A 24311-nucleotide genomic window follows, 5' to 3' on the forward strand; every position below is an offset into this window, starting at 1 on the left:
ATTCCTCCATCCACTCCTGAACACATCTGTCCCGCCACCCATCCATTTACCTACCCATTCCTCCATCTACCCCAAATCCATCTGTCCCTCCACCCATGCATCCACCCATCCACTCACCCATCTACCAATTCACCCATCCACTCACCCCTCCATCCACCCCTGAACCCATCCGTCCCTCCACCTATCCACCCACCCATTCACCCATCCACCCATTCACCCATCCACCCACCCATTCCTCCATCCACCCCTGAACCCACCCACCCACCCACCCATTCACCCATCCACCCATTCATCCATCCACCCATTTGCCCATCCACCCACCCATTCCTCCGTCCACCCCTGAACCCATCTGTCCCTCCACCCATCCATCCACCTATTCACCCATCCACCCACCCATTCCTCCGTCCACCCCTGAACCCATCTGTCCCTCCACCCATCCGTCCACCTATTCACCCATCCAGCCACCCATTCCTCCGTCCACCCCTGAACCCATCTGTCCCTCCACCCATCCATCCACCTACTCACCCATCCACCCACCCATTCCTCCGTCCACCCCAGTACCCATCTGTCCTTCATCCACCGTCTCTCTGTAGTCCCCCTGTTTAGTCTAAAGGTGGGCTCTTTTCTCTGGCAGAGACTGGCTGCCTCACCCGCTGCTGCATCACAGCTGGAAGGAAGCCAGATCAATGTGGCAAAACCCTGTTTCTACTAAAAACACAAAGATTATCTGGGCGTGGTTGCACACACCTGTAATCCCAGCCACTTGGGAGGCTGAGGCAGAAGAATGGCTTTATAATTTTTTTTTTTTTGAGGTGGCGTCTCCCTCTGTCAAGCAGGCAGAGGGTCTCACTGCTGCAGTGCAGCTGTGAGATCAGAGTTCACTGCCTCAGCCTCCTGAGCTCAATCAGTACTCCCACCTCAGCCTCCCAGTAGCTGGGACTACAGGCATGCACCAGCACGCCTGGCTAATTTCTGTAGAGATGGGGTTTTGCCGTGTTGCCCAGGTTGGTCTCAAACTCTTGGGCTCACGTGTTCTGCCTGCCTCGGCCTCCCAAAGTGCTGGGATTACAGGCATGAGCCGCTGCGCCTGGCCGGATTCTTTAGTAACTAAAAGATGGGCCACCTTCAGCCATTACTGGTCTGAGGTTAGATCTTTTTGCATTCTCCCTATAGGAGAATGAGCTGGGAATCTGATTTGAATGTTGATCTTCTCTGCTGCTGTGTGACTAATTCTGGTGTTTAACCTTTCTGGCCGGTAGAGATCGGCCCTGAGGATATTCAGAAGGGGTGCGTTGCTTCTTTTGGAGTGGTAGAGAGGAGAGTGGAAAATGGAACATAAAACGCCAAAATGACTGGCGCACTGAGAGACGCGACACCTAGGAACCTGACCCTGGACGGCCTCAGGGAGAAAGTGTATCCCATCTGGAGAAAACAGTGTGAGGCAAGGATGTCTTTCTCTCTCTGTCTTTCTCTTTTGGGCTCGAGGTTTGGTTGGTTGGTTGTTTTTTTCACTTTCTCATCTCTCAGCAGAGGAGAGGATGGACAAGAGGGCCCACAAGGTTCTTTGCAGCTGGCTCCTGCTCTCTGGGACCCATGTGCTGTGCGTGGGTTTGCCAGCACCCAGATGTGCAGGGCAGTTCAGGCGGGCTGCCCATGAGAGCTTGTCCCCGCGCCTCGGTTAGACCTGTCTGCCGGCATCAGCTTTCGGAGGTGCCCAGCACGGTCCCAGAGCCGTGTGTCTGGCTCTCCGTGCTCGGTATCCTACCTCCAAATTATACATATTAGAAACCAACTTTGGCCGGGCACAGCGGCTCATGCCTGTCATCCCAGCACTTTGGGAGGCTGAGATGAGTGGATCATCTCAGTACAGGAGTTCGAGACCAGCCGGGACAACATGGCGAAACCCCGTCTCTACCAGAAAATTAGCGGGGCATGGTGGTGTGTGTCTGTAATCCGAGCTACTTGGGAGGCTGAGGCACGAGAATTGCTTGAGCCCAGGAGACGGAGTTTGTAGTGAGCCAAGATTGCGCCACTGCACTCCAGCCTGGGTGACAGAGTGAAACGGTGTCTCAAAAAAAAAAGAAACCAACTTTGATCTTTCCGAGATTGCCAGTGCACTTGACAATGAACGCACTTACGAAAGCACGACACTCCAGATAGCTGAGCAGGGGCGTTTCATCTCTCGTGCTTGGACCCCACGCTCCCAAAGGCAAGGGAAGTGCCTTCCGGGCAGCCGGACAAGGAGGGGAGGCTCCAGGCCAAGTGGGTCCCCCAAGTAGGCATGGGACAAGGGCTGCATCCCCCAACTGTTGAGTGCTGGGAGGTAGCTTGGCTGCTTGGACCTTGGCTGTCACCTCTTCCAAAAGTGCTGTCCAGATGGGCCTCGTGGCGCTGGCCTCCCGTTTGTGTCTGTAGCCCCTGGATGAGGAGGTGGCCCCTTGTTGGCTGGAGCAGGGACCCGTGGCCTGTGATCAATGACAAATCCCACAGGCGATGATGGGAGCATCGGGCAGTGGGTGGCACGAGACACTGCCAAGCCACAGGCCCCGCTCTGTACCCTCCTCTCTCCTCCTCCCCTTAATTATTTTTCTTAGATGTTGTGAATTCAATCTTCCAATAATCGCAGGAGACGTCTTCGGGTAAGGCCCGCTCACATCTTCATGCGCCAATAGAAGTTGTTAAATGAATCATGTCGACTTACACTAGGGACCCAATTCTCTCTGAATATAATTCCCCTTTGAGTTACTCGGAGCTTCCTGGGGAAACCATAAAAATAATAAACACGTCTCGATATCAGAGGTTGGTGATGCTGCTTCAGATTCTTTTGGAGAGAGAGGCGGGGGAGGATGAATAAATTACAGTTAATTTCTAAAAGAGGATCATCCCACAGGCCAGATGATGAGGTGAGCTGGCGTCACGGGGTGGTGCTCCAGGCCGAGCCTGAGGGCACCCCCTGAGAGTCGGGACAGGGGCCCCCTGTGGACAGTGCTGGTTCCTGGGCTCCACAGTGGACATGCCCCCAGTCTGGAATGTGGGTGACGGAGGTGGGGGTGGTGACATGGGACCAGCCGGTTCTTGTGCAAAGTGAAGGTTGGGGATTGTGAGTCAGTGGAAGTGGCGCTGGGGTGCATGTTGGGATCTGGCTTCCCGGCCACCTGTGACCTCAGCCTCTTGCATCTCACCTCTGTGGTCTTCTCTGGACCTGAGGAATTGCCAGAAACGGGCTGAGGCAGTTGGAGGAGATGGAAGAGACATTTAGCACAGGCCCTGCCCTCTCTTCCTTCCTCTTTCTCCTTCTGTCCTTCTTTTTTCTTTTTTTTTGAGACCAAGTCTCGCTGTATCTCGAGGCTGGAGTGCAGTGGTGTGATCTTGGCTCACTGCCGTCTCCAACCGTTGTTCAAGCGATTGTCCTGCCTCAGCCTCCCGAGTAGCTGGGGCTTCAGGCGCGCGCCACCACGCCCAGCTAATTTTTGTATTTTTAGTAAAGACAGGGTTTCACTGTGCTGGCCTGGCCAGTCTCAAACTCCTAACCTCGTGATTCGCCTGCCTCGGCCTCCCAAAGTGCTGGTATTATAGGCGTGAGCTACTTGAGAGTCTGAGGCAGGAGGATTGCTTGAGCCCAGGAGTTAGAGGCTGCAGTGAGCTATGATTGTGCCATTGCCTTCCAGCCTGGGCAAGAGAGACTTGCCACCTAGAAGACAAATGAGGCTGTCCCCACGGGCAGGGCTCTGAGATTCTTCCTCCCTAAAATGGGAGGGCAGCACATGTCTCCCTGGGACAGGGGCCTGGCAAGGTCCCTCCTGTGTGGGCCCCCTGAAGCCGTGCCTGGACCCCTCTTGGGTCTCTGTGGCCTCCGAGGGTGGCTGCAGGTGCCCTCCATGCATGTGCTGCCACAGCTCTGTCCAGCCAGAGACACCGGGACCTTCCTTCTGCAGGCCTGATCCATCCACGTGGCTTCTTTGAGCTGAGCCTGCTTTTAAGGTGCCACCTTGAGTTATTAACAGGGACACTCACAGATGTGGGGGCAGAGCGGTGTGGGGACTTCCCAAAGTCGAGAAGCAATTTGCTGGCTGAGCCAGGAATAGAACCTGAGCCGGGCCGCAGTCGCTCTGTGCTCAAATTGCCAGGCAGGCCGGTCTGTGCAGGGAGCGAGCGGGGCTGGGAGGAGGGGCTGGGCCTCTGCGGTGCCTCGATGCGGGCCAAGGGGAGGGGCTGGGAAGCTGTCACCCGGGCCGATGGTGAAGGCCAGGCCAAGGGCTCTCTCAAAGGCCACTGTCTTTCGTGGGAGACGAGGGTGTTTGAACTCTGGGTGAAAGCCTGCTGTTGAGAGGTGGCGGCTGTGGCTGGGCAGGCTCTGGTGTGCGTGTGTGTGCTTCTTTTAAGATCATTTGGGAGCCTTGTAAAAACACACACACACACACACACACACACACACACACACACACACACACACACACACACACACACACACACACACACACACACACACACCGCAAAAACCCAGGTGGCTCTTTGCAAAACACTCTAGCTAGGAAGCGGGGAGGGGCTGGCGTAGCGTTGCAGATGTAGGCACTCTGAGGGCTGATGAAATAAACCCATCCTTGTCAACTGGGGAAAGGCACTCAGCAATCCTGGACTAGACGGCGTGGTGTGTATCCTGCAGGAGGTTCCCGTGTCCTTTTTTGGCTGGGTTTATTTTGGGGACAGGAGGGCTGCTTGGCGCTGATGAGGGTTTTTGTCCTCCTAGGGGCTTCTTGATTTCATTTAGCTCAGTTTCCTCTTCAACAGCTCGGCTCAGTGAGCGCCTGGCAGGGAGCAAGAATGCCAAAGCCACCCCTGGGTGGGAGGAGGGAGGGTCGGCTTCCACCAGCAGGGGTTAGAGCTGCCATCCAGGAGGACTCCCTGGAGGAGGCAGATTTTTAAGCCAGGGCTTGAGGGAAGAAGAGGTTAGGGTTTGAATAAAAGAGGTGAGGCTGTGCTGGGGAGGATACAGCAGGCCCAGGGAAGGGTGTTGGGGCTGGGTGAGGCTAGAGAGACTGAGACGCTTCTAGAAGCCCGGTGCAGCCCTGAGGGCCAAGAGGGAGCCCCAGAGGCAGGCTGAGGGAGAGGGGTGGCCGGAGGGGTCGGGGGGTGTGGGCAGCAGGGGTAGGGCAGCCATGGGTGTCTGCCAGGGTCACAGCAGAGTCAGGGAACCTGGCAGCATCTTCCCAGGCACCAGCAGGGATTGCAGGGGCCAGGCCGGGGGGAAGGAGGCCTTTCAGGGCGGGAGCTCGCAGACAGAGGCCCGAGGAAGGCCAGGCCAGGCGGGAAGAGGCAGAGCACTAGCAAACAGCTAGAAACGAGGCCAGGCATGCCCCGTGGACCCCCGCCTCCAGGCTCACCTTCAGCTCGGGGCCGGCAGACACCCAGAAGGGCCACAGGCAGCTGGCTAAAATCTCAACACCAGGAACTTCTCTCGGTGAATACAACTGTCCATCCAACCTTCCCTTTTTGGATTATTTTAATTTGTGGCCAAATTATAAAGAATAAACACAACAAGAGCCAGAGCAGAGGGTTCCTAGCAGCCGTCCTGAGTGTCCCCAGGGCCCGCCTCTCCTGCAGTAGGCGAGGGCAGGTGGGGCTGCCTGGGCAGCGGAGTCTCCTCTGTCTGCCTGTGTCACTTGTCGAGGCTGCGAGTGGTAAAGGCAACTGGGATTTGATTGTCCAAGTGAAAGTTTGTGATTTTAATGACAAGCAGTAGTGTATTAATCAAGACATTTGTCAGGAGCACTGGGAGGCGGCGGGGAGGGAGTGGGAGGAGACGGCCTGGGAGAACAGAGAGTGCTGTTCTGGAAGAAGTGCCTCCGAGGCCGTCCAGGGAAGCTGCTGGCCTCTCTTGGGTTCGCAGCAAGGATGAAGTCAGAAGGCCGGGCGCATAGCGGGCACTCGACAAATGCTGATTCTGAGCAGCCAGGGCTGCTGCCAGGGCCGTGTTAGCAGCACACAGCACCCAGGGGGATTGTTTGGAGGCCGAGGCAAGGGCCAGGCAGGGAGCAGCCTGCGGACCGAGTCACAGGCCTGTGTCCCCAGCCTGTGCTATTTGATATGTAAGAGAACTTTGAAGGCTTTTAACGTGGTAGAAAATCAGGAAACAAGGACTCAGAAATAAAAGTGTCTGAGGATCCCTGGGAGACTTCTTGGGGCTAATGGAGACCTTGGGCCCTGCCAGCCTGGGGTTCTGGAGTGCCTCCTGGTGTGAGCCCACTCCCCCCACCTCGCCCCACCCACGTCTGTCCTGGCCTAGGGTGCCCAGCTGTTCCAGAACCCGCCCTCCCGGGTGCGCTGTCTGCATGTAGCCCGTCTCTGGGTGGTGACCTTGGTGGGGGTCTGTGGCGTGGTGTACTGAGTCAGCAGATGGACCAGGAAGCCACAGAAAAGCCCCGCACCCTGCCCGAGGACGGCCGCTTCGTCTTCACCAAGGAGGACAGTTCCTCCCAGGCTTTTCAGTGAACCACCCAGATTTCTGGTCCACTGGTGTCCGCGCTCCGCAGGTGGACATGTACTCACTGCTGCCACAGATGTGCCCGGCTACGGGGGCTGCCCTTGTCCTCCCCTGCTGGGGCCCTGCACACTGGCCTTAGGTCAGGGGTCCGGGACTGGGGGCTCCGTGCCCAGCTGGTGAGCCCTGCAGGTCCTGCTTCGCTGTGCCCTGCCCGGGCTGCCATCCCATCCCCTCCAGGCCTGCCAGAGTCACAGCTGGCCGCTTTCCAGGCTGCAGGAGCTGCCTTGCAGCCTTGTTTGGAGACAGGTGTGTGCCTTTCAGTGTCACGACCTCCAGCTGCTCAGAGCTCACGAGGTGGCAAGGCCTGCCCTTCTGCATGGGAGAGCCATGGGTGAGGCCAAAAATAGATCAGTGTTGGGGAGCTCAGCGGGGTGAGGGGACGTTGTCACCCCCTCCATCTCAGAGCTTGGGTCCACAGAGAGGGTGCCCTGTCCATGTGAGGGGGTGGGAGGCTGGCCAGGGAAAGTTCTCTGGAAGCAGAATGCGCTGGCGCATGGCTGGCTTCTCCGTGACCTTCAGCCTCAAATGCCCAAGGGTTATGCTCACAGCCTGGAAGGGGGTTTCCAGGGGCTGCTTCTCCTAAGGCCTGGTCTGCTTGAGGCTTCTCTGGAAACTGCAGGCCCTGCCCTGCATCTGGCCTCTCCTGGGGATAGGCAGAGGCCTTCAGATTGGATTTTTTTGTTCTGTTTTGTTTTGAGACAGGGTCTCACTCTGTCACCCAGGCTGTGGTGCGGTGGTGCGATCATGGCTCACTGCAGCCTCGACCTCCCAGACTCAAGCCCATCCTCCCACCTCAGCCTCCTGAGTAACGTGGACTACAGATGTCTACCAGCATGCCCGGCTAATTTCTTCTTTAGCTTTTGTAGAGATGGAGCCTCACTATATTGCCTAGGCTGGTCTCAAACTCCAGGGCTCAAGCGATCCTCCCTCCTTGGCCTCCCAAAATGCCGGGATTACAGGGGTGAGCCACTGGGCCCCGCCCAGATTGGATTGGTTTTATTTGAGGTGAAATTCATGTCACGTACAATTATCCATTTTAAAGGGTGCAGTTCAGCGGCATTTAGAACATTCATAATATGCAGCTCTCACCTCTGTCTGGTCCAAATCATTTTCCTTTTTTTTTTTAAATGTAATTGGTTGACGGACCTGCAAGCCTTGCAGGAAGCAGGAAGCTCACACCTGCTCAGATTCTGGGGAGGCCCAGGAAACTTACAATCATGGGAGATGGTAAAGCAGGGGCCGGCACATCAAGTGCAAGATAGAGCGACCAATGGACCACTCCAAAAGGGACTCAGAGCCATAAGCGGCCACGCGCCCCTCCCTTCCCGCAGCCCTCAGCAGCCCCTCGGCTGGCTGTTGTCTGTGGGTTTGCCCGTTGCGGGCATTTCATACAGATAGAATCCTCCAGCATGTGGCCTGTCGTGTCTGGCCTCTTTGATTCAACATCATGTCTTCAAGGGTCATCAGTTGTAGCGCGGACTGGCACCTCAGTCCTTTCTATGGCTGAGTAATAGTCCACTGTATGGATAAACCATGTTTTCTTCATCTGTCCATCATCTGATGGACAGGTAGGTTTTCACTTTTTGGCTATGATGAGCAATGCCGATAGGAACGTCTGTACGGGTTTGGCGTGGATAGGCAGGTATGTTTCACGACTCACTGTGTTTCAGGACCCTTTCTGTGGCTGAATAATTCCAGTGTACACACAGGACACGCTTTATCTCTTCCCCCGTTGATGGTCATTTGGGTTGATTGGATAATCTTTAAAGATGCAGCTTCTGACGAGGGAGGATGCTTGAGATGAGGTCAAGGCTGCAGTGAGCTCTGATGGTGCCACTGCACTCCAGCCTAGGCAACAGAGTGAGAGTCTGCCTCAAAAAAAAAAAAAGCTGCATCTCTCAGAGGGAAAGCCAGACAGGCTGCTGTCAGTGTCTTTCTTTCTCTCTGTGAATTGTTGCTGCTGTTTTTGAGACAGAGTCTGGCTGTGTCGCCCAGGCTGGAGTGCAATGGCACAATCTCTGCTCACTGCAGCCTCCGCCTCCCAGGTTAGGTGATTCTCCTGCCTCAGCCTCCCAAGTCATTGGGACTACAGGCGTCTGCCACCATGCGTGCCTAATTTTTGTGTTTTTAGTAGAGATGGGATTTCACCATGTTGATCAGGCTGCTTTCGAGCTCCTAACCTCAGGTGATCCACCGCTAGGCCTCCCAAAGTGCTGGGATTACAGGTGTGAGCCACTGCCCAGGCCTGCTGTCAGTATCTTTCTACTCAGGGAAGCCAGGGCCCCGGGTGGCCGGCCAGGCCCCACCTGCTGTCCTGCTCCCCTTGCCTTGTGACCAGCCAGTGGCCGGAGGGGCTGGGCTCATGCACCGTGCTGGTGTGATTCTTGGAGTGTATGTGACATTCCAAGGCCTCTCCTGTCTGTGGGGAGGAGAAAGGAGTTCTGCTGCCCTCATTCCAGGCCGATGTCCCAGGGCAGAAGTGGTCTCAAGTGACCGACCTCCCTGCCCGTCTGGTCTGGCGCCTAGAAGCGCTTCCTCGTAAAACTTTATTTGTACTCGCTGCTGCCCTTCCGCTTCCTCCGCAAAGGAATGCATCCCAGGCATGGGACGTGGCTGTCTCTCTCGTCTTGTCTGGTCCTCATGGGGGCAGGGGTTGCGTTCCTTGCAGGGCAGCAGCTAAGGAAACCGGTGTGTGGTGGGTGATGTGCCCTGTGCAGCAGCTTGACCCGTGTCCATCCCCCACCCAACACCGCGTGTGCTCTGCAAACCCACATTTGAACGTTTGCTCTCTGGGTGGTCACTGAATGGGGTTAACACGTCTGGCCCCGGGGTGGTAGTGGTAGACAGGGTGCTGCCTGTGGGGAGAGCCAGATGCACTGAAGGCCGCTTTGTAGGTGATCGGAAGCCTCAAGTGCCAGGCTGGGCTGACTGGCGGCCCAGGAGCTGAGACCGCATGGCTTGGACTGGAGATATTTTCCTGATGAGAAGAGAAATTGCGAGGAGGAGACACTGCTTCCCTCTGGCTGCCGGGGAAGTGGACCTGTTTCTGCTGTGGGTTCTGTCCAGTTGACATGTGTGTCCCTTGGGCTTGACTGTCACCCCCTGCCCTCCTCCTCCCTCCACCACGGAAGTTTCGGCCCCTGCCCTTGAAGGCTGCGTGGCACAGCGCCCTCCAGCAGGCTGCCAGGTAGACAGGGCTCTCGGCGTGCCGCGATTTTCTAAAAGCCTGCTAAAATAAGACCACTCAGGAACACATGCTCGCCCTGCTTTACATCACCAATGTTGACAGTAGGAGAATTTGGCCAGGTTTCTCTCAAATATGAAAAATGGGAACTAGGCATGCGAGGAAATGAAAACCTGGCATCCCCACCCCAGACAGCAGGAGCCCTGGGAAGGCAGGGCGGGCTCTCCGAGCCTCCACAACCTCATCTGGGCACTGCCATGGTGCCTGCTCACACGGCCCTGAACGCCAACCTGGTCAGGTGCCCTCACACAGCCACGCCGTCTGGGTGTGTGGAGGACGGGGCAGAGAGCTTCAGGCCACCGGAGGAGGTTCCTGGCCAAACGTCTGCTTGCCAGGAAGGGGGCCACTTTCCCACTGAGTCTGCCCTCCACTGGGCCCTGGAGCTTCTGGGTGACCTGGGAGAGGGGCAGGTTGTGGAGAACAGCTGAGCCAGACCCTCCACCAGGGTGCAGGACCCGGCCCGGATGCCCTACGATGCCCCTGGCTTGCCTTTGGCAGCCCTAGTGGACGTGAGCTCTTTTCAGGATTTCAGACCCCTAGATGGTTGCACTTGACCAGGGCTGTGCGGCTAGCAGGGGCCGACTTGACCCCAGACAGAAACAGGGCAAGGGGCATGTGTGTGGGCGGACTCACTGGTGGCAGAAGGGTGCAAAACTCCAAGGATTCTCTGCCTCTCTCAAGGGTCCAAGCACTGCCCCCACCCCCATCCCCCTTCCACTGCCTCAGCCTGGCCCCGCCATATAAAGTTTAAAGGTTTTAAATGCAAATATTTCTCTTTTATAGATGCCAGCTGTCTCCAGAGAGCGCGTTTCCTTGCTGTTCAACTTTATTGTCCAATTAGCTTCCCATATCTGGATACTGGAGAGCCTGGGGTGGGGGGGCAGGAGGGAGGAGGGGGCGGCAGGGGGCAGGGGAGCTGCAGGAGGGAGGGGGGCAGGAAGGGGGACAGGAGGGAGGAGGGTACCTGTGGCTCCTGGGCCAGCTCTGGAGCTGGAAGCTGCCCTCTGGGACCTGTATCTGGGTTGGGGTCAGGGAGCCCAGGTCACAGGTCCAAATTTCAGATTTCCCTGCTCCAGAAGGAGAGGCAGGAGCTGGGGGGAGGCTGGTGGCAGGGGTATTCTTTTCTGATTTAGAAAAATAAAAGCCGGCAGCCCCGACGCACACTGCTTCCTTTTACTCCCTCTCCCGCCCGCTTTCTAGCCGCGGTGGCAGCGTCCCCATTCACCAGGGCTCCGCCGCGCTCACAAAGCAAGGCAATTAGAATTGAAAATCTATGCAAAACAGCTGTTAACTGATTGTAAAGGAGTGCAGCTGTGTGCGGGGTGCGGATTGGAACCAGGCGCTGAGAGGGCAGGAAGTGTGGGGCAGCCCGGGGTTAAGAGGAAAACTCCTCAGGGGGGAGTTGGCCGGGCCTTAACCCTTTCCTGTTCCCCTGGAGGTGACCTGGGCTACTGAGGGCCACCTGAGCTGCCAGGGTGGGGCTTCCCCAGCATCCTTGGAGAATCTGGTTCCTCCCCCAGAGGGGCAGGCAGGGAGAGGCAGGGGCTGCTTTCCCCTCCCTCCCTCCAGCCTTGATCAGTTCAGCAGACCTTGGTGGAATCTTCAGTCCTGCCCAGGAGCCGGGCACCCTGTTCCTGCTAGGAGACGGGAGGCCCTCTTCCCTTGAGGCCCCGACAGCCGCTGGGAGCAGGGAGCCTGGGACTGCAGCAGACATGCTGTGGCCTGGCCTGCAGGGCCGCTGGTGGAGGATGCCGCTTCTCAGGACCTGCTTGGAGACCTTCACTCAGTAAGGGGAGGGGCCTGGGGATCTATATTTTCCTTCCCCACTTCCCATGATTTAAGACCCACTGCACTGGTGATCGCTATCTAAGAGTGGGCTGCAGCCTGGAGAGACGAATTGCAGAGGCAGGGATGGGAAAAGCCTTCTTGCAAGAGATAAGATGTAAGCTGGGCTTTGAAGAATGGGGAGGATTTCTGGGCCAGTGATAGCAGCAGGGCAGGAAACAGAGAGGAGGGTAGAATCTAAGTGGCGGGGGCTTGCACCTTCACCCAGGCGTAGGGCAGGCTGGGGGGCTGAGCAGCCTTCTGTCTCCCCTCAGCCCGTCATGCCCCCCTGGACTTAATGCCGTCTTTGGACTTAGGCCCCCCCTTACCCCTGCACCAGGGCTGGTAGCCTTTGGGAGGGTGGGCCGTAGATGAAGGGGACCTGGGTGAATCCCAGGGTGCTCAGCTCTAGGCAGCGAACAGCCCCCTCTCCCGGCCCCCAACCAAAATGGTTTTCAGGCACTGGACAGCTGGCCAGAGGTGACAGCATCGACCTGAAGGCGCTTGAGACCTGTCACCCCCCTGCAGGTGTATCTTTCTTAATAATCAGAGTGACCACGGCAGGTGGTTACCGAGAAAAGCTGCCAGGTATAAGAGCCACGTCTGGATGAGACTAGTGGCGGAATGTGTGTGCCTGAGGCAGGTCAATTAACCTTCTCAGGTCTCCCCACTCGGGCTGTGTAATGGAGGTCACTGCCTGCCTTGCAGGGTTGGGAGGGCTTCCAGTGACATGTGCTGAGCGGCGCTGGCTCTTGTTAGGTGCTTGGTGAGTGGCAGAGGTGATCTTTAGTTCCCGGGCTTCAGACATCCAGGTCCCTGATACTTATTTGTGGATGCAGACGTGGAACAAGGTGCCCAGGCAGCATGATGAAGGTGACACGTAGTCCCCACGTGCTGGGGGCAGCTGGCCAGGGCGGAGAAGGACCTCGGTTAGGCTGTGTGCTGTTCTGCTGAGCCCTAGAGGAGGCAGAACCATAAAGCATGTGGCCAGGACTCGTCCTCGACCAAGCGTGGGCCCTGTGCTAATACCTAGCTACAGTCACATGTGGCACCCTCAGCCCGGAGCACCTGACGTGGCCTGGGTTGAATGCCGGCAGTGGCGGTGATGGTCTGCGATGGCAGCCTGCCCCTTCCTTGCTGCCTAGAACGGTCTCCTCTGTCAGCATCTCTTCCTTGGTGTTCGTTCCTTGTCCCCCACTTCAAAAAAAAAAAGAGGGTCTCTGTGGGTCAGGCACTGGAGTGCAGAGGCACAGTCATAGCTCACTGCAGCCTCAGACTCCTGGGCTCAAATGATCCTCCTGCCTCAGCCTCCCGAGTAGCTGGGATCACAGGCGTGCACCACCAGTCCCGGCTAACCTTGGCCTCTGAGGCGCTTGCTGAAGGCTTGCTGGAATTTTCAGTTTTGTTTCTGGAAAAGCAAGTGTGAAACAGAGCCTGGGGTTTAGTGTGTTTGTTGAGTGAAGAACCACCCACCCCTTGTGGTTCAAGGAATCGCTTTCTTTCTGCTGGGCCCTTCTAGACCTCATGCCCCCAGACACCCCTCTGAGTTCCTGGGCTCAGGGAGTAAGTTTCACGTGGCCCCTGTTCATCTGAGACGGAAAACTTTTTTTCGCGTTTGGAACAGTGTCTCACTCTGTCACCCCCTGTGTGGTGCAGTCTCAGCTCACTGCCACCTCTGCCTCCTGGGCTCAAGTGATCCTCCTACCTTGGTCTCCCGAGTAGCTGGGACCACAGGCACACACTACCATGCCCGACTAATTTTTCTTAAATTTGTTAGAGGGACAGGGTTTTGCCATGTTGTCCAAGTGGTCTCAAACTCCTGATCTCAAGCAATATGCCTGCTTTGGCCTCCCAAAGTGCTGGGATATCAGGGGAGAGCTACCATGCCTGTCAGACAGCTTTGAAAATTGAAATCTCTTATCATGGTGCAGATCAGATGGGGTCCAGGGCTGTGGAGGTAGGGTTGGAGTTTGTACCTAGGTGTCACTGATGCAGGTACCTGAGCCAGGTGAGGGGCTGAGAGCCGGCCTCCCACTCTTCGAGGCACAGTTTAGCTTGGCAGGGGCGAGCAAGCATGCAGCAGCCAGCATCCTGTTGCCCTGGCACAGAGGACAGTCCCTGGTAAGGAGCATCGCGGGCAGCTTCACCAGGACACGTGTCTGGTTCTGGGAGATGCCTCCGCAGGCCTGGCCCTGCCATCTACCTAGCTCCTTCCAGGCACACGGGAGTGGATGGTGGGGAGGAGGTCCAGGGAAGGAGAGCTGTGCCCAGGAAGTGCTAGCACTATTTGGGGGTGCGGGGCTGTGGGTAGGGCGCGGCTTAGGAAGAGAGAGGAGAAGCAAGCCTGGAGGGAAACGGAGGGAGACCGGGCTTAGCCCCAGTGCCGGGAAATTAGGAGTCAAGCGACAAACCTCGTTAGCGAGGAGCGCCCTGGCTGCAGGAGAGCAATTCCCACCCTTAAACTCCGAGGCCGTGCTCCGGATTAGTAATTTCCGGGGGCCGGGCGCACTGACAGTGACTGTCATCCATCTCCGCCGTGCCAGCCCGCCTGGTGGCCGCCAGCGCTTCCCGGCCAGGACTCACAGGGCGGCTCGCTGCTGCCCCCCGGCGGCCGCGGGGGTGTCCCGCAGCTCCTCGCTTCCTAGGCCTACGAGGCTGGGAAGGGGAGAGACTCCAGGTGTGAGCAGTGTGGGCGCAGCCTGCGTGCACGTGATCTAGAGCAACTCTGGGCCTCAACTTCCTCATCTGCGAAACGGGGACCAGACTACCCATCTCGTAATCCAGGGGAGCTAGATGTACACGCCAGAGGGATTGGCCAGCTCTAAAAAGTAGCCAAGCGCTACACCTCTCAGTGGCCGTTCCACATGCTTTTGCGGTTGGCTGTCGTGGTCCTGCTCGGATACGTGGAGAAACCTCACCCCGCCTTCCCCCCGTGGACCAAGGGTCTCTCCGAGGAAGTAGGGAGTAGACGGTGGCACCGTGTCCCGGTGAGAGACGTGGAGGTGGGGCCTAGGTGTCTACCTGGAGAACTAGGCCGGAGGCAGCTCCCGGCCAGGTGCGAGAGGCTTATTTGCAAGCTGTTCCCCTCCCCCCGCAGCCTGTAATCCAGGTGGGAAAGGGGCTGGGCTAGTCCCGGAGGTGAATTTTGTTGTTAAGGCTCCGGGCCAGTCGTCGTCCTTTCCTTCCTAACACCTCCCTATCCACCCCTCCCCCCGCCCGTGACTCCGGGCGAGTGGAGGCGCCCCTCCCCCACCCAGCCTGGCCGCCTGGGGCCGGGTGAATCCGCCGGCCAGTGCGGGTATAAATTACCCGGGGCCGCGCAGCCGAGCCACCGTGTGGTGCGTAAATTACAGCGTCCGGCCAAGGCCGAGTCTGCAAGGAGGGGCGCCGCCGGGGAGCTGGCGGGTTGCGCAGGGAAGCAGGCCGCCCCCCCGTGCCATGCCAGGGCCGCCCGGCGTCCGCAGGTAGGAGCCTATAACGGCCCGACCCGGCCTCGTCGGTCCGTTTCCCTTTTCGTTTGTGGTCGGCCCGGAGCCTTGTGCAAGACTGGGGGGCCGACCCGCGTGCGCCCCCATTGCTGTGCTTCGGCGTGCGCTCGGTCGGAGGTGGAGCGGGGAGCGCGGGGCCTGGGGGCGCCCGCCAGTCCCCGCCCCCCAGAGGGCACACAGGCTGGTTCTGCTCCCCGCTGGCGTGGGCCCCGAATGCTCTAGGCGGGCCAGCGTCATCGGGAACAGATGGATGGGGGGTGGCAGGCGCCCAGCGCTCGCTCCCGTCGCAATCCGGGCTGGCTCGGGGAAGGGGAGGGAGGAAGGCGGGGGAGGCGGGCCCGCGAGGACGGCAGAGTGCGCGCCTGCCAAGCCTGGCGCAGGCATGTCCCGGGGCAGGTTTGGGGCTGGCACGGGGGGCGGAAAGTCCAGACCCGCAGCGCAGCGCTGGGGCGGCCGACCTGGGGGTGCAGGTTTGCCTTCGGGTCAGAAGTAGGGACGCTCCAGATCAGAGGGGTGTTGGAAGAGGACAAGGAGGAAGCGACCCCGGGGCCTGAGCCGCGTTGGGGTTTACAGCGCGGGCGGCAAAAGGCGGCGGGGGAGGCCTGGCGACCCCGGCCCTTGAGGCCCGCCCCTTTAACCCCGAGCTTCCTGGGGACGCGCCCGCAGCGATGGGGTGGGGGCGGGGCGGGTGGGCGGAGCCGGGGGTGGGGAGGCTGGGGCCCTCAGTCCCTCTCCGCGCCGCCTGTGGTGCCCAGGAATTTCAGGACGCTCCCTGAGTCATTCCAGTCAAGTGCCTGGGTGAGGTAGGGTGGGGGGGTGCCAGGAATGGGGAGGCGCTGCGCTGGGGCCAGAAGCGCAGTGGGTCGTGCCAGTTTCTGGAGGCGGGCGACCTCGCCTCTGACCGCAACCCCAGCTACTTAATAATCCCCCTGGCGGAGCGGCGCCTCCATGGGCTCTCCAGCCCCTGGGCCGTGTGTTCTTTAAAGAACTAACACCCCCTGCAGCGGCCCGCATGGGGGCCTTCCCAAAAGTTACTTAAAACGGGGGGATGGGGTGCCTTACGGAATTTTGAGGCCAAGTTCTTAGTATTCAGCCTTTTCTAGTTGGGGTAATAAGGTCAGGCATGGTGGGGGGGGGCTTGGGTATTCCGCCTATTTTGTGTCGCCTTATCCCACCCCACGCGCCAAGAAAGTTGTTCTCCAAAGGCCTCCAGGACACGGAGTCATCCGTCCGGCCATTATTGGGCCTGCTCTTTGCCAGGCACTGTTCTGGGCCCCCGGACGCTGCTGCGAGAAGTGTGAGGGCTCCTCACACGCAGCGAGCGTGCTGTGGCTGCTCCCTACTTTTAGTGGTCGGTCGTTGCCACCAAAGTGTCTGGACCCCCAAGTAGTACAGCCAGGGGTTCCCGGGAGCGTGGGGGTGGCACCTCCGCGGCCCTGCTGGTGTCCTCGGCTCACCTGGCCGGCCGGGCTGGGGAGGGGCGTGTGCCTGGGCGGGTGGACCTGGGCGCCCGTCGTTGCGCGCGCGCGCCTGTGTGTTTGCGGCTGAAACCCGACACCTCCCGCTGGCTGAGGTCAGGGAGCCGGAGCGAGCCAGTGGCCCGGGAGTGGGCGGCGTTGCGTTTGGGTGTGTCCTCGGCGGCGGCGGCGGCGGCGACAGCAGCAGGTGTTTCTTGGCCGGGGCCCCGGAAGCTCCACCTCCCCAGCGGGCCGAGCTGCCGCCGCCGAGCAGCCCCGGGTGAGATAAGCAGTTTAGACAAACACTGGGCGACGGTGGCTCCAGCATGTGTCAGCCGAAGCGGAGCTGCGGGGCCCTGGCATGAAAGGTGAGCGCGCCGCACCGGGCCGGGGCGCGGGTCCTCCCCCTCCCCCACTGCACTCTCCTCCTCAAGTTCGCGGGTTCCGCGGGGGCGGCCGCCAACGGCTTCGGGGCAACTTCCCCGGAGTGTGAGCAGCGATAAGACTCGGGAGGGCGGGCAGGCGACCAAAGGCCACCACCTTCCCCCCGCCCGCGGGTCGCAGCTTGGGCGGCCTGGCTGCGGGCGGGGACGCAGGGGCCCCGGGCTCAGCGGGCGGTGGGGGTGTGTAAGTGCGCACGGGCTAGAGGGCCGATAAAGTGGGGGGGTGGGGGTGGCGGGGGTGTTTCCGAGAGCTGCGGGTGCCCTAGAGCTGGAATGAAAACTTTGCGGTAGCGCGGGAGGGAGTGAAGGGGGTGCCTGGGCGCCCCCACGGCAGGTGCTGGCGATGGCCGGGAGGGGGGGTGGTTCGCCACTGGGGCCGCCCTGGTTGGGGGTTTTGTCTTGCTTCCCTCCCCTTCCCCGACCCCTGGTTCCGGGGCAGTTTGTCGGGAGGGCGGGACCGCAGCCTCCCGGGTCTGTGACCTCCACGCCCTGCTTCCCAAGGAAGGGCACGCCCCGGGCTCGGCAGCTTCTCTCCTCCCTCTCCCCCGCCTCCCCCGGCGGAGCGGCTCCCTGCCCCTCCCCTCCCCCCGCAGAAGATGGCTGCCCCAGCCTGGGAGGTGGGAGAGGGATTGCACATCCGCCGCCCCCAGCCCGCGCTGGCCTTTTTCCCTCCCCGGCCCTTCCTGCTCCGCCTGGATGCGCCTCCCCGCCCCCAGCCCTCCCGGGCCCTGCGGCCGCGCTGATGGGCGGCGAGTGGCCCGACCGAGTGGAGCCGATTCAATTATATTGCAGCACCAGAGACACCTCCTCGGCCGCCCGCCTGCCTCTCCAGCAGGCTAATTAAATTCCCTTCATGGAGGCGGAGCGGGAGTGGAGCTCACCCTCCCTGCGCCCGCCCACCCCCCAGCTTCCCGCCTCCCCTCCCTGGCACCGGGTGGGGGATCAGGGGGCCACTGAGAAATGTGTAGTGGAGACTCAGGCCTTGGGGAGGGGATTCCCAGATTGGGGGAAGGGATACCCAGTGGATGGGGGTGGAGGCTGCGCCCCTTCCACGTGGTGGGCCGGGGGCCTGGCTCCGGTGCCCTTCTGAGTTCGAGGGCAGCGTGCTGGCGTTGGGGAGCACCTGCCACGTTCTCAGCTGGGCGGTGGATGCCAGCCGGAGTTGAGTCGCTTTGGCTCTAACAAACTAGCCTTTGTCTGCAAAGTGCGTTTAAAATACACTAAACCCTTGCTGACCCCTGCGGTGCCTTATCTGGGGCCTGAGGGGTAGGGGCCCACACAGGTTGGGGTTTGGAAACAAAAAGCGGGACCACCAAATGGAAAGAGGGCTCCTTTTGTCAAGGGCGCCTGAACAAAAGGCCCCGCCGCGCTCCGGGTGGGAGCGTCCCCGCCTAAGCCGATTTCCAGGAGGCGGGGGGGACACAAAGGGGCAGAGAGAAGGTCTTGGTGGGGCTCTTTGAAATGTGTCCCCTGGTCGGCCGCCTCGTCCACTCCCCCGGGATTCCGCGCTCCCACTCCCCAGCAGGGGCGGCAAGGGTGGCGAGGCCTAGGTGAGCAGCTTCCCCGGCCAGCCTCGGTGCTGCTTCTGCTCGAGTCACCTCAGCCTTGCTCACCCTGTGTTTACGGCCGCCTCGGCAGAACCTGAGGCACAGGCTGCGCCTGACTCAGCCGCCACGCTGCAGGTGAGGGCCCAGGGCGCAGGCTCCAGCAGCGGCGTGTGTCATCTGGGCCGCCGGCTGTGCAGGGAGCCGCCCCGCCCAGGTAATAGGGAGACTGGAAGAGGCCCTGGCCTGCGAGGGCAGCGCCCTCTGTGCTTCCTAAGAGACTTCCCGAGAGCCTCATGTTGGCAGCATTCCTGATCTCCTGTGGGCCGGGTGCAAGGATGGCTTTTGTCACTCTGGCAGAAGACACCAAAGCCAGTAGGGGAAGCGGGGGAGGTAGAGCCACCACAGTTTCGAGGCTCCAGGTTTTCTTTCCTGGAGCCTTTGGGGGCGGTGCTGTGCCAGAGCTGGGGAGAACCAGCTAGGTGGCCTGGGGTCAGCCCCACCTTGGGAAGGGAGCTGGGGAGGTTCTGGTTCTAGGCACAGCGAGGCTGCGCTCAGACAAGGAAGGCGGCAAGGTGTCCATGGGGAGCAGGCCCTGAGCTGTTTGGGGCAGTTGTTAGGACCCTGGAGTGTCCGAGTTCAAAGAGGTTGTGGATCTCCAAACTAGGTGTCTGTCTTCACACTGTTGCTGGCCCGGCCTTCCCAAGCCCAGTTAAGACACCGCCTCTGGGTTCTCAAACCCGGTCCTGGGGGTGGTTTTCAGAGCTCTCCAGGTGATCCTAATACACAGACTGGGGGCAAACTGAGGCTTGGGGCCAGGAGTGGGGCTGACACGGCTCTCACAGCAGGAAGCCTCCTCCAAAGGCCCCGATGAGCCCTCCCCTCCAGCAGTCACTTCCCTGTCTCTGGGGGAAGTTCAGGGGCTGCAGATCTGAGTACCTTGTGGTTTTAGAGCAGAAGCCAGGCCTGCTTGTGGGCTCAGCATCTCTGGCCCGAGGAATCGCCAAGTCTGCACAGCACCACTCTGTGGCAGACCAGGGTTCTGCACCTCCAAGCTGGAGACCACCCCCGCCAGCCCTGGAGGAGCGCCCCTGGGGCAGATACCGTCAGGAGCTGGTGCCTCCCACTTTTCTGGGAGAGTGCTGGTAAGCCAGAAGCCTGGCTGCTACCTTTTCCCTGCCCCCGGGAACTCGCAGGGGCTTGCGGAGCCGGCTAGCAGGGCCGGTTTTTCCTGGCCCTGTCTGAAGCCTTGGAATTCCCAGCCTGGGTTACTTGAAGTCTGAGGATCGAACCCCAGGATCAGGCTGGGCTTGGATGGGAATCATCTCTGGGTCGCCTGTGAATTGCCTCTTGTGGCTAACAGCAGGGTCCTCTGAAACCACAGGGCTTCCCTCCCTTTCCTGGTGTGCCGGGAGAGCTGTTATTTTAACCTGCAGAGAGGCATGTTCTAGATGACATTTCAGTTTGGTGACTGTGCTGAGGCCTGGCCGGCTGGCTTTCATTCCCCCCCGTGCCCCCCCCACCGAGCCTCAGATCTCAGTGCGATGTGGGACGCCATGCTGCTGGCTTCACTTCCGCACACTGGCCTTTCTCCCCCGGCTGAGGCCACAGCCTGGGAGGTGACGTTTCTGAGTGTCCCTGTCAGTGAGAATTTATTGAGCTCCTCCTCTGAACCCAGCCGTGTGCTTGCTGCTGGGAGGTGTACAGACAGATAAAACAGGAGCGTGGCCAAAAGCAGCCCTTTGCACGCCTGCCAAACGCACACTCGGGGGCCTTTTAATCTTGCTTCTGCAGCCCTGATCCCCCAGCAGCCTCTTCTCTCACACCCTCGGCTCCAGCCAGACGAAACCACACGCTGCTCTTGACACTCCGGAGTTTGGCCACGTCCCTGTCCTAGCATGGGCCGTCCCAGCAGCCTGGGATTCTCCAGTCTGCTCTTCCTGACCTGATACCCCCACGCCCACCCCCGTGTCTGGAAACAAGTTCAGAGGGGAAGTGAGAGCCACCCCTGGGAGGCTGGGGCCGGGTCCAGGCCTGGAGCACGGAGCTGCAGATGAGGGCAGGCAGCACCGGAGCGGCCTCTGGCTTCACCCTCACCTGCAGTGCAACTGTGCAAAGAAGGCGCTGGGCTGCGCTTGAGGCTTTTGTGGGTCCGTGTGACTTGGGGAGGCAGGTGGAGGAAGTGGGGGGCCTCTAGCGCAGTGGTCTCTCCTGACTGTACTTTTGAATCACCTGGGGAACTTAAAAGCAGCAGCGCCCAGGCCGTTCCTCCTGGCAGTTCAGCCCGCCTCTCGGGATGGGGCCTGGGCGTCCGTGTTTGAAATGCCCGGTGATTGCCATGTGCGGCGCAAGTGGAGACCCTGGCCTCGCTTTCTTCCACAGTAGCTTCCTAGTCACCCGGGGGCCAGGGCGGGAGGTTGGTTGGCTTTGTTTTGTTTTGGAATGGAGTCCTGCTCAGCTGCCCAGGCTGGAGTGCAGTGGCACATTCTCGGCTCATTGCAACCTCTGCCTCACAGGTTGAGATTCTGCAGCCTCAGCCTCCCCGAGTAGCTAGGATTACAGGCTCTTGCCACTACGTCCGGCTAATTTTTTTGTGTTTTTAGTAGAGACAGGGTTTCATCACATTGGCCAAGCTGGTCTCAAACTCCTGACCTCAAATCATCCACCCACCTTGGTCTCCCAAAGTACTGGGATTACAGGCGTGAGCCACTGTGTCCAGCCAGGGTGGGAGCTTTTCAATGCTTGACCTCCCTGCTCCTGAAGGGCCTTCCCCTAGGCAAGATGGGCTGATGTTGTTTAAGGAGACTTCCCACCTGGGAAGCCAGAGACTGCCTTGCTTGCCCTGGAATTGGATGGAGCACCCTAGTGACTGAGAATAGACGTCTCCCCCCTCCCCACCTTGGGTGTAGGACCGGGCACCTCTCACCCGGCCAGGCACTAGATGTCTCTGGGCCTTGCGTTCGCCCCAGGCAGAATCCTGATAGGGGTTCGTGCCTGGCCTAGGTGTGCTTGGAGCCCTTCTGGAGGGGCTTTCAAATTTATCCGTTGACATGGGTAGATTTCCTATTCTGAACCAGTCCTTCGAGCTGGAGGAGTTGGTGTGTCTGCGGAGGTGTGTTACCGTGGCTTTGGGATGCTGGATGGGCGGGGGGGAGGGTGCATGTTAATGGTGACGTAGACCCTCCCACGTCGATCATCAGAGCCACACCCCCACCCCAGTGTTCTCATCTGCAAGTTGAGGGTGAGGATGAGATGCTGTAATGGCCGCCCCACACCCCTGATGGTACATGACAGATGTGGGTGAAGGCTGAAAAGGCCTGGAGTGCAGGGTGGTCCCCTGGCCAGTGTCGGCACATCTGAGAGTTTATATCTGCTGCCTGCATCACCTGTGTGACCCAGGCACTTGTGTTCTGGGCTTCAGTCTTCTAATCTGTAGAATGGGAATGATGAGGTCACCTGCGTCCTGAGGCTGTTGAAGACTAAAGGCATCTTTACCCAGTGCTCAGTACAGCCCTGACGCAGGCTCCACAAGCCTTTGGGCTACTCCTGTTGTTTTAATTAGAGACAGGGTCTTGCTCTGTTGCCCAGGCTGGAATGCAGTGCTATGATCACAGCTCCCTACAGCCTCAAACTCCTGGGCTCCATCGGGCCTCCTGCTGCAGCCCCCTGAGAAGTTGGGACCACTGGTGTGCGCCACCACACCTGGCTGATTTTTTAAGATTTTCTTTGTGGAGACAGGGTCTCACTGTGTTGCCCAGGGTGGCCTCAAACTCCTGATCTGCAGTGATCCCTCTGTGTCAGCCTCCCAAAGCACTGGAGTTACAGGCATGAGCCGCTGCACCCAGCTTAGCTTTCATTAATAAGACTCCAGGCTCTGTTCCCCTACCCTGGGCTCACTCCCTTGCAGTGTTGGGGGTGGGAGAGGGGCTGCAGCCCCTTTTCCCACCAAGCCTGGAGTTGCTTGTTCTGCCGTGAGGCTCCAGGCACCACAGCAGCCCCTGCCGAGCCCTCTGCTGGGTCAGCAACCAGAGGTTCTGTTGTGGAGCCTCGGGCGCACACGCACACCACTGCCTCCTTGGTGGTTCGGAGTCTGGGCCCAGGTGGCGGGAGGTGCTTTAACAAACTGTCCCTACCCCAGCCTTGCCCTTCCTGCTCTCGGATGGCGGGTCTGTGGCTGCAGGGAGCAATGAACGGTATTGATCGCCCGGCTTTTGGTCGAGCAGTATTGATGGTGGACAGGTTAAGCCGTCCCGAAGGAAAATCTATGTGTCAAGCTGAGCACAGGACGGCTCGAGAGTGGGGAGCGGGGTGGAGGGCACAGCCTGAGGGGCGTCTTCTGTGCTAACCCGGAGTCTTTTCTGAGGTGGGAGGCAGAGCCCGGGAATGCCAAGTGACACCCCACAGCCCCATGGGGGCCTGAAGGGACGGCAGGTGCCTTTCCGTGGTGTCGGCTGTGGCCAGATGGCGCGCTGGCCAGGTCTTGATCCCACTTAAGGGGTTGTCTCTGGGATTTAGTAACCAGATGGGAAAGACTGTATTCCCGTATCCAGAGGTGCCGCGACCACCCTGGCCTGTGAGGGTCACAGGGTGGGCTGTGCGCCAGGCACGGTGCAGGGATGTTCCCACTCCAGCGCTCTCCTCCTCCCCAGGGAGGGACTGGCTTGCTAGGAAGGGATTATCCCCATTTAGCCGTCAACCGGGGAAGAAAGGGGCCCTGGGGATCCATATCCTGCCTGAAGTCACACAGCTGGTAATTGGTAGAGGAGCAGAAACCCATGCGGTCAGATGCCCGGTCCAGCCTCCTTATCCAGCCCCAGCCCTGTCTCCCTGAGAGCCTGGGGTCACAGGCTGATTCAGGAGGGCCTGTTTGCAGCTCAAGCCTGTCCCAGAGAGGCTGAGGCAGGTGGGTCGCTCAGGCTCTGCAGTTCATAACCCTCTCTCTACAAAAAATTAAAAAAACAAACTAGCCAGGCAGGGTGGGACGGCCCGTGGTCCCAGCTACTCAGGCAGCTGAGCAGGGAGGACCACTCAAGGCCCCGGTGCCCGAGGCTGCCATGAGCTGTGATCACATCACTGCACCCCAGCCTGGGTGGCAGAGCAAGACTCCTGTCTCAGCAAAAAAAAAACCAAAATTAAACTGAGTCGCCTCACCCAGTCTCAGGATGTGAGTGGATTCTTCCAACTGAATTCCCAGTGTACATTTTCCTTTGAGTGTATTTTTGTAATGTTTTTGCATTTGACATGTGGTATTTTTTCCATTCACTTAAATATACGAGGATCCACTAGACAGCCGATGCTATACTGGGTGTTGAAGACACAAAGTGGGATGCGGTTAAAGCAGAAATTCTTAGCCAGATGGGCGCATGGGAGAGACTTCCGCCTCCCAGAGGCTGCGGATCCTCGTGGCTCTGCCGCCCGTCAGGAGAGTGTGGTTTGTCACCCCGTAACAACAGATAAGAAAAGGTTTTGGAATGGCCCTTGTGGAATGCCTGGGCCGGCGCACTGCTTGGCCCTGGGTCTCTGAGCTGTTGGGGAACCCGTTTAGGTGGTCTCAGCCCCAGGTCTCTGCGCTGGTGGGGAACCCTGTTGAAAAGGGTTTCTGGCGTGCTGTGTGCCTGAGTTTGTGGGGGAGTGGAGGTGTGCGCTGAGATCGTGTCTGTTCTAAATCAAGCCTGTGTCCCGGCTTTTTTGAACACATAGTCTTAACGTTTTACAACTTGTTGTTCCCAGCTAAATGTATGTCTTCTAAGACTTTGTAGGACTAAGGCAG

At 59.4% G+C, this 24311-nt stretch overlaps 1 protein-coding gene across 7 annotated transcripts in view; it reads left to right on the forward strand.

Moving 5' to 3' along the window:
- The window catches only part of GSE1 (Gse1 coiled-coil protein), a 498642-nt gene that overhangs the window by 425298 nt on the left and 49033 nt on the right, over nucleotides 1-24311 (forward strand). For 2 of the 7 annotated variants that reach the window (XM_032284602.1, XM_032284604.1), the window contains exon 1: nucleotides 16630-16922. The exons of the other annotated variants lie outside the window; for them this stretch is intronic. In XM_032284602.1, coding sequence (XP_032140493.1) covers nucleotides 16916-16922 — 7 coding nt within the window. In that variant the 5' untranslated portion in view covers nucleotides 16630-16915. Of the gene's footprint in view, nucleotides 1-16629; nucleotides 16923-24311 lie in introns of those variants that run through there. 7 annotated transcript variants of the gene reach the window in all.

Source organism: Sapajus apella, unplaced genomic scaffold, assembly GCF_009761245.1.
Source record: "Sapajus apella isolate SASKATOON/1434 unplaced genomic scaffold, GSC_monkey_1.0 scaffold15, whole genome shotgun sequence".
NCBI classification, from domain to species: domain Eukaryota; kingdom Metazoa; phylum Chordata; class Mammalia; order Primates; family Cebidae; genus Sapajus; species Sapajus apella.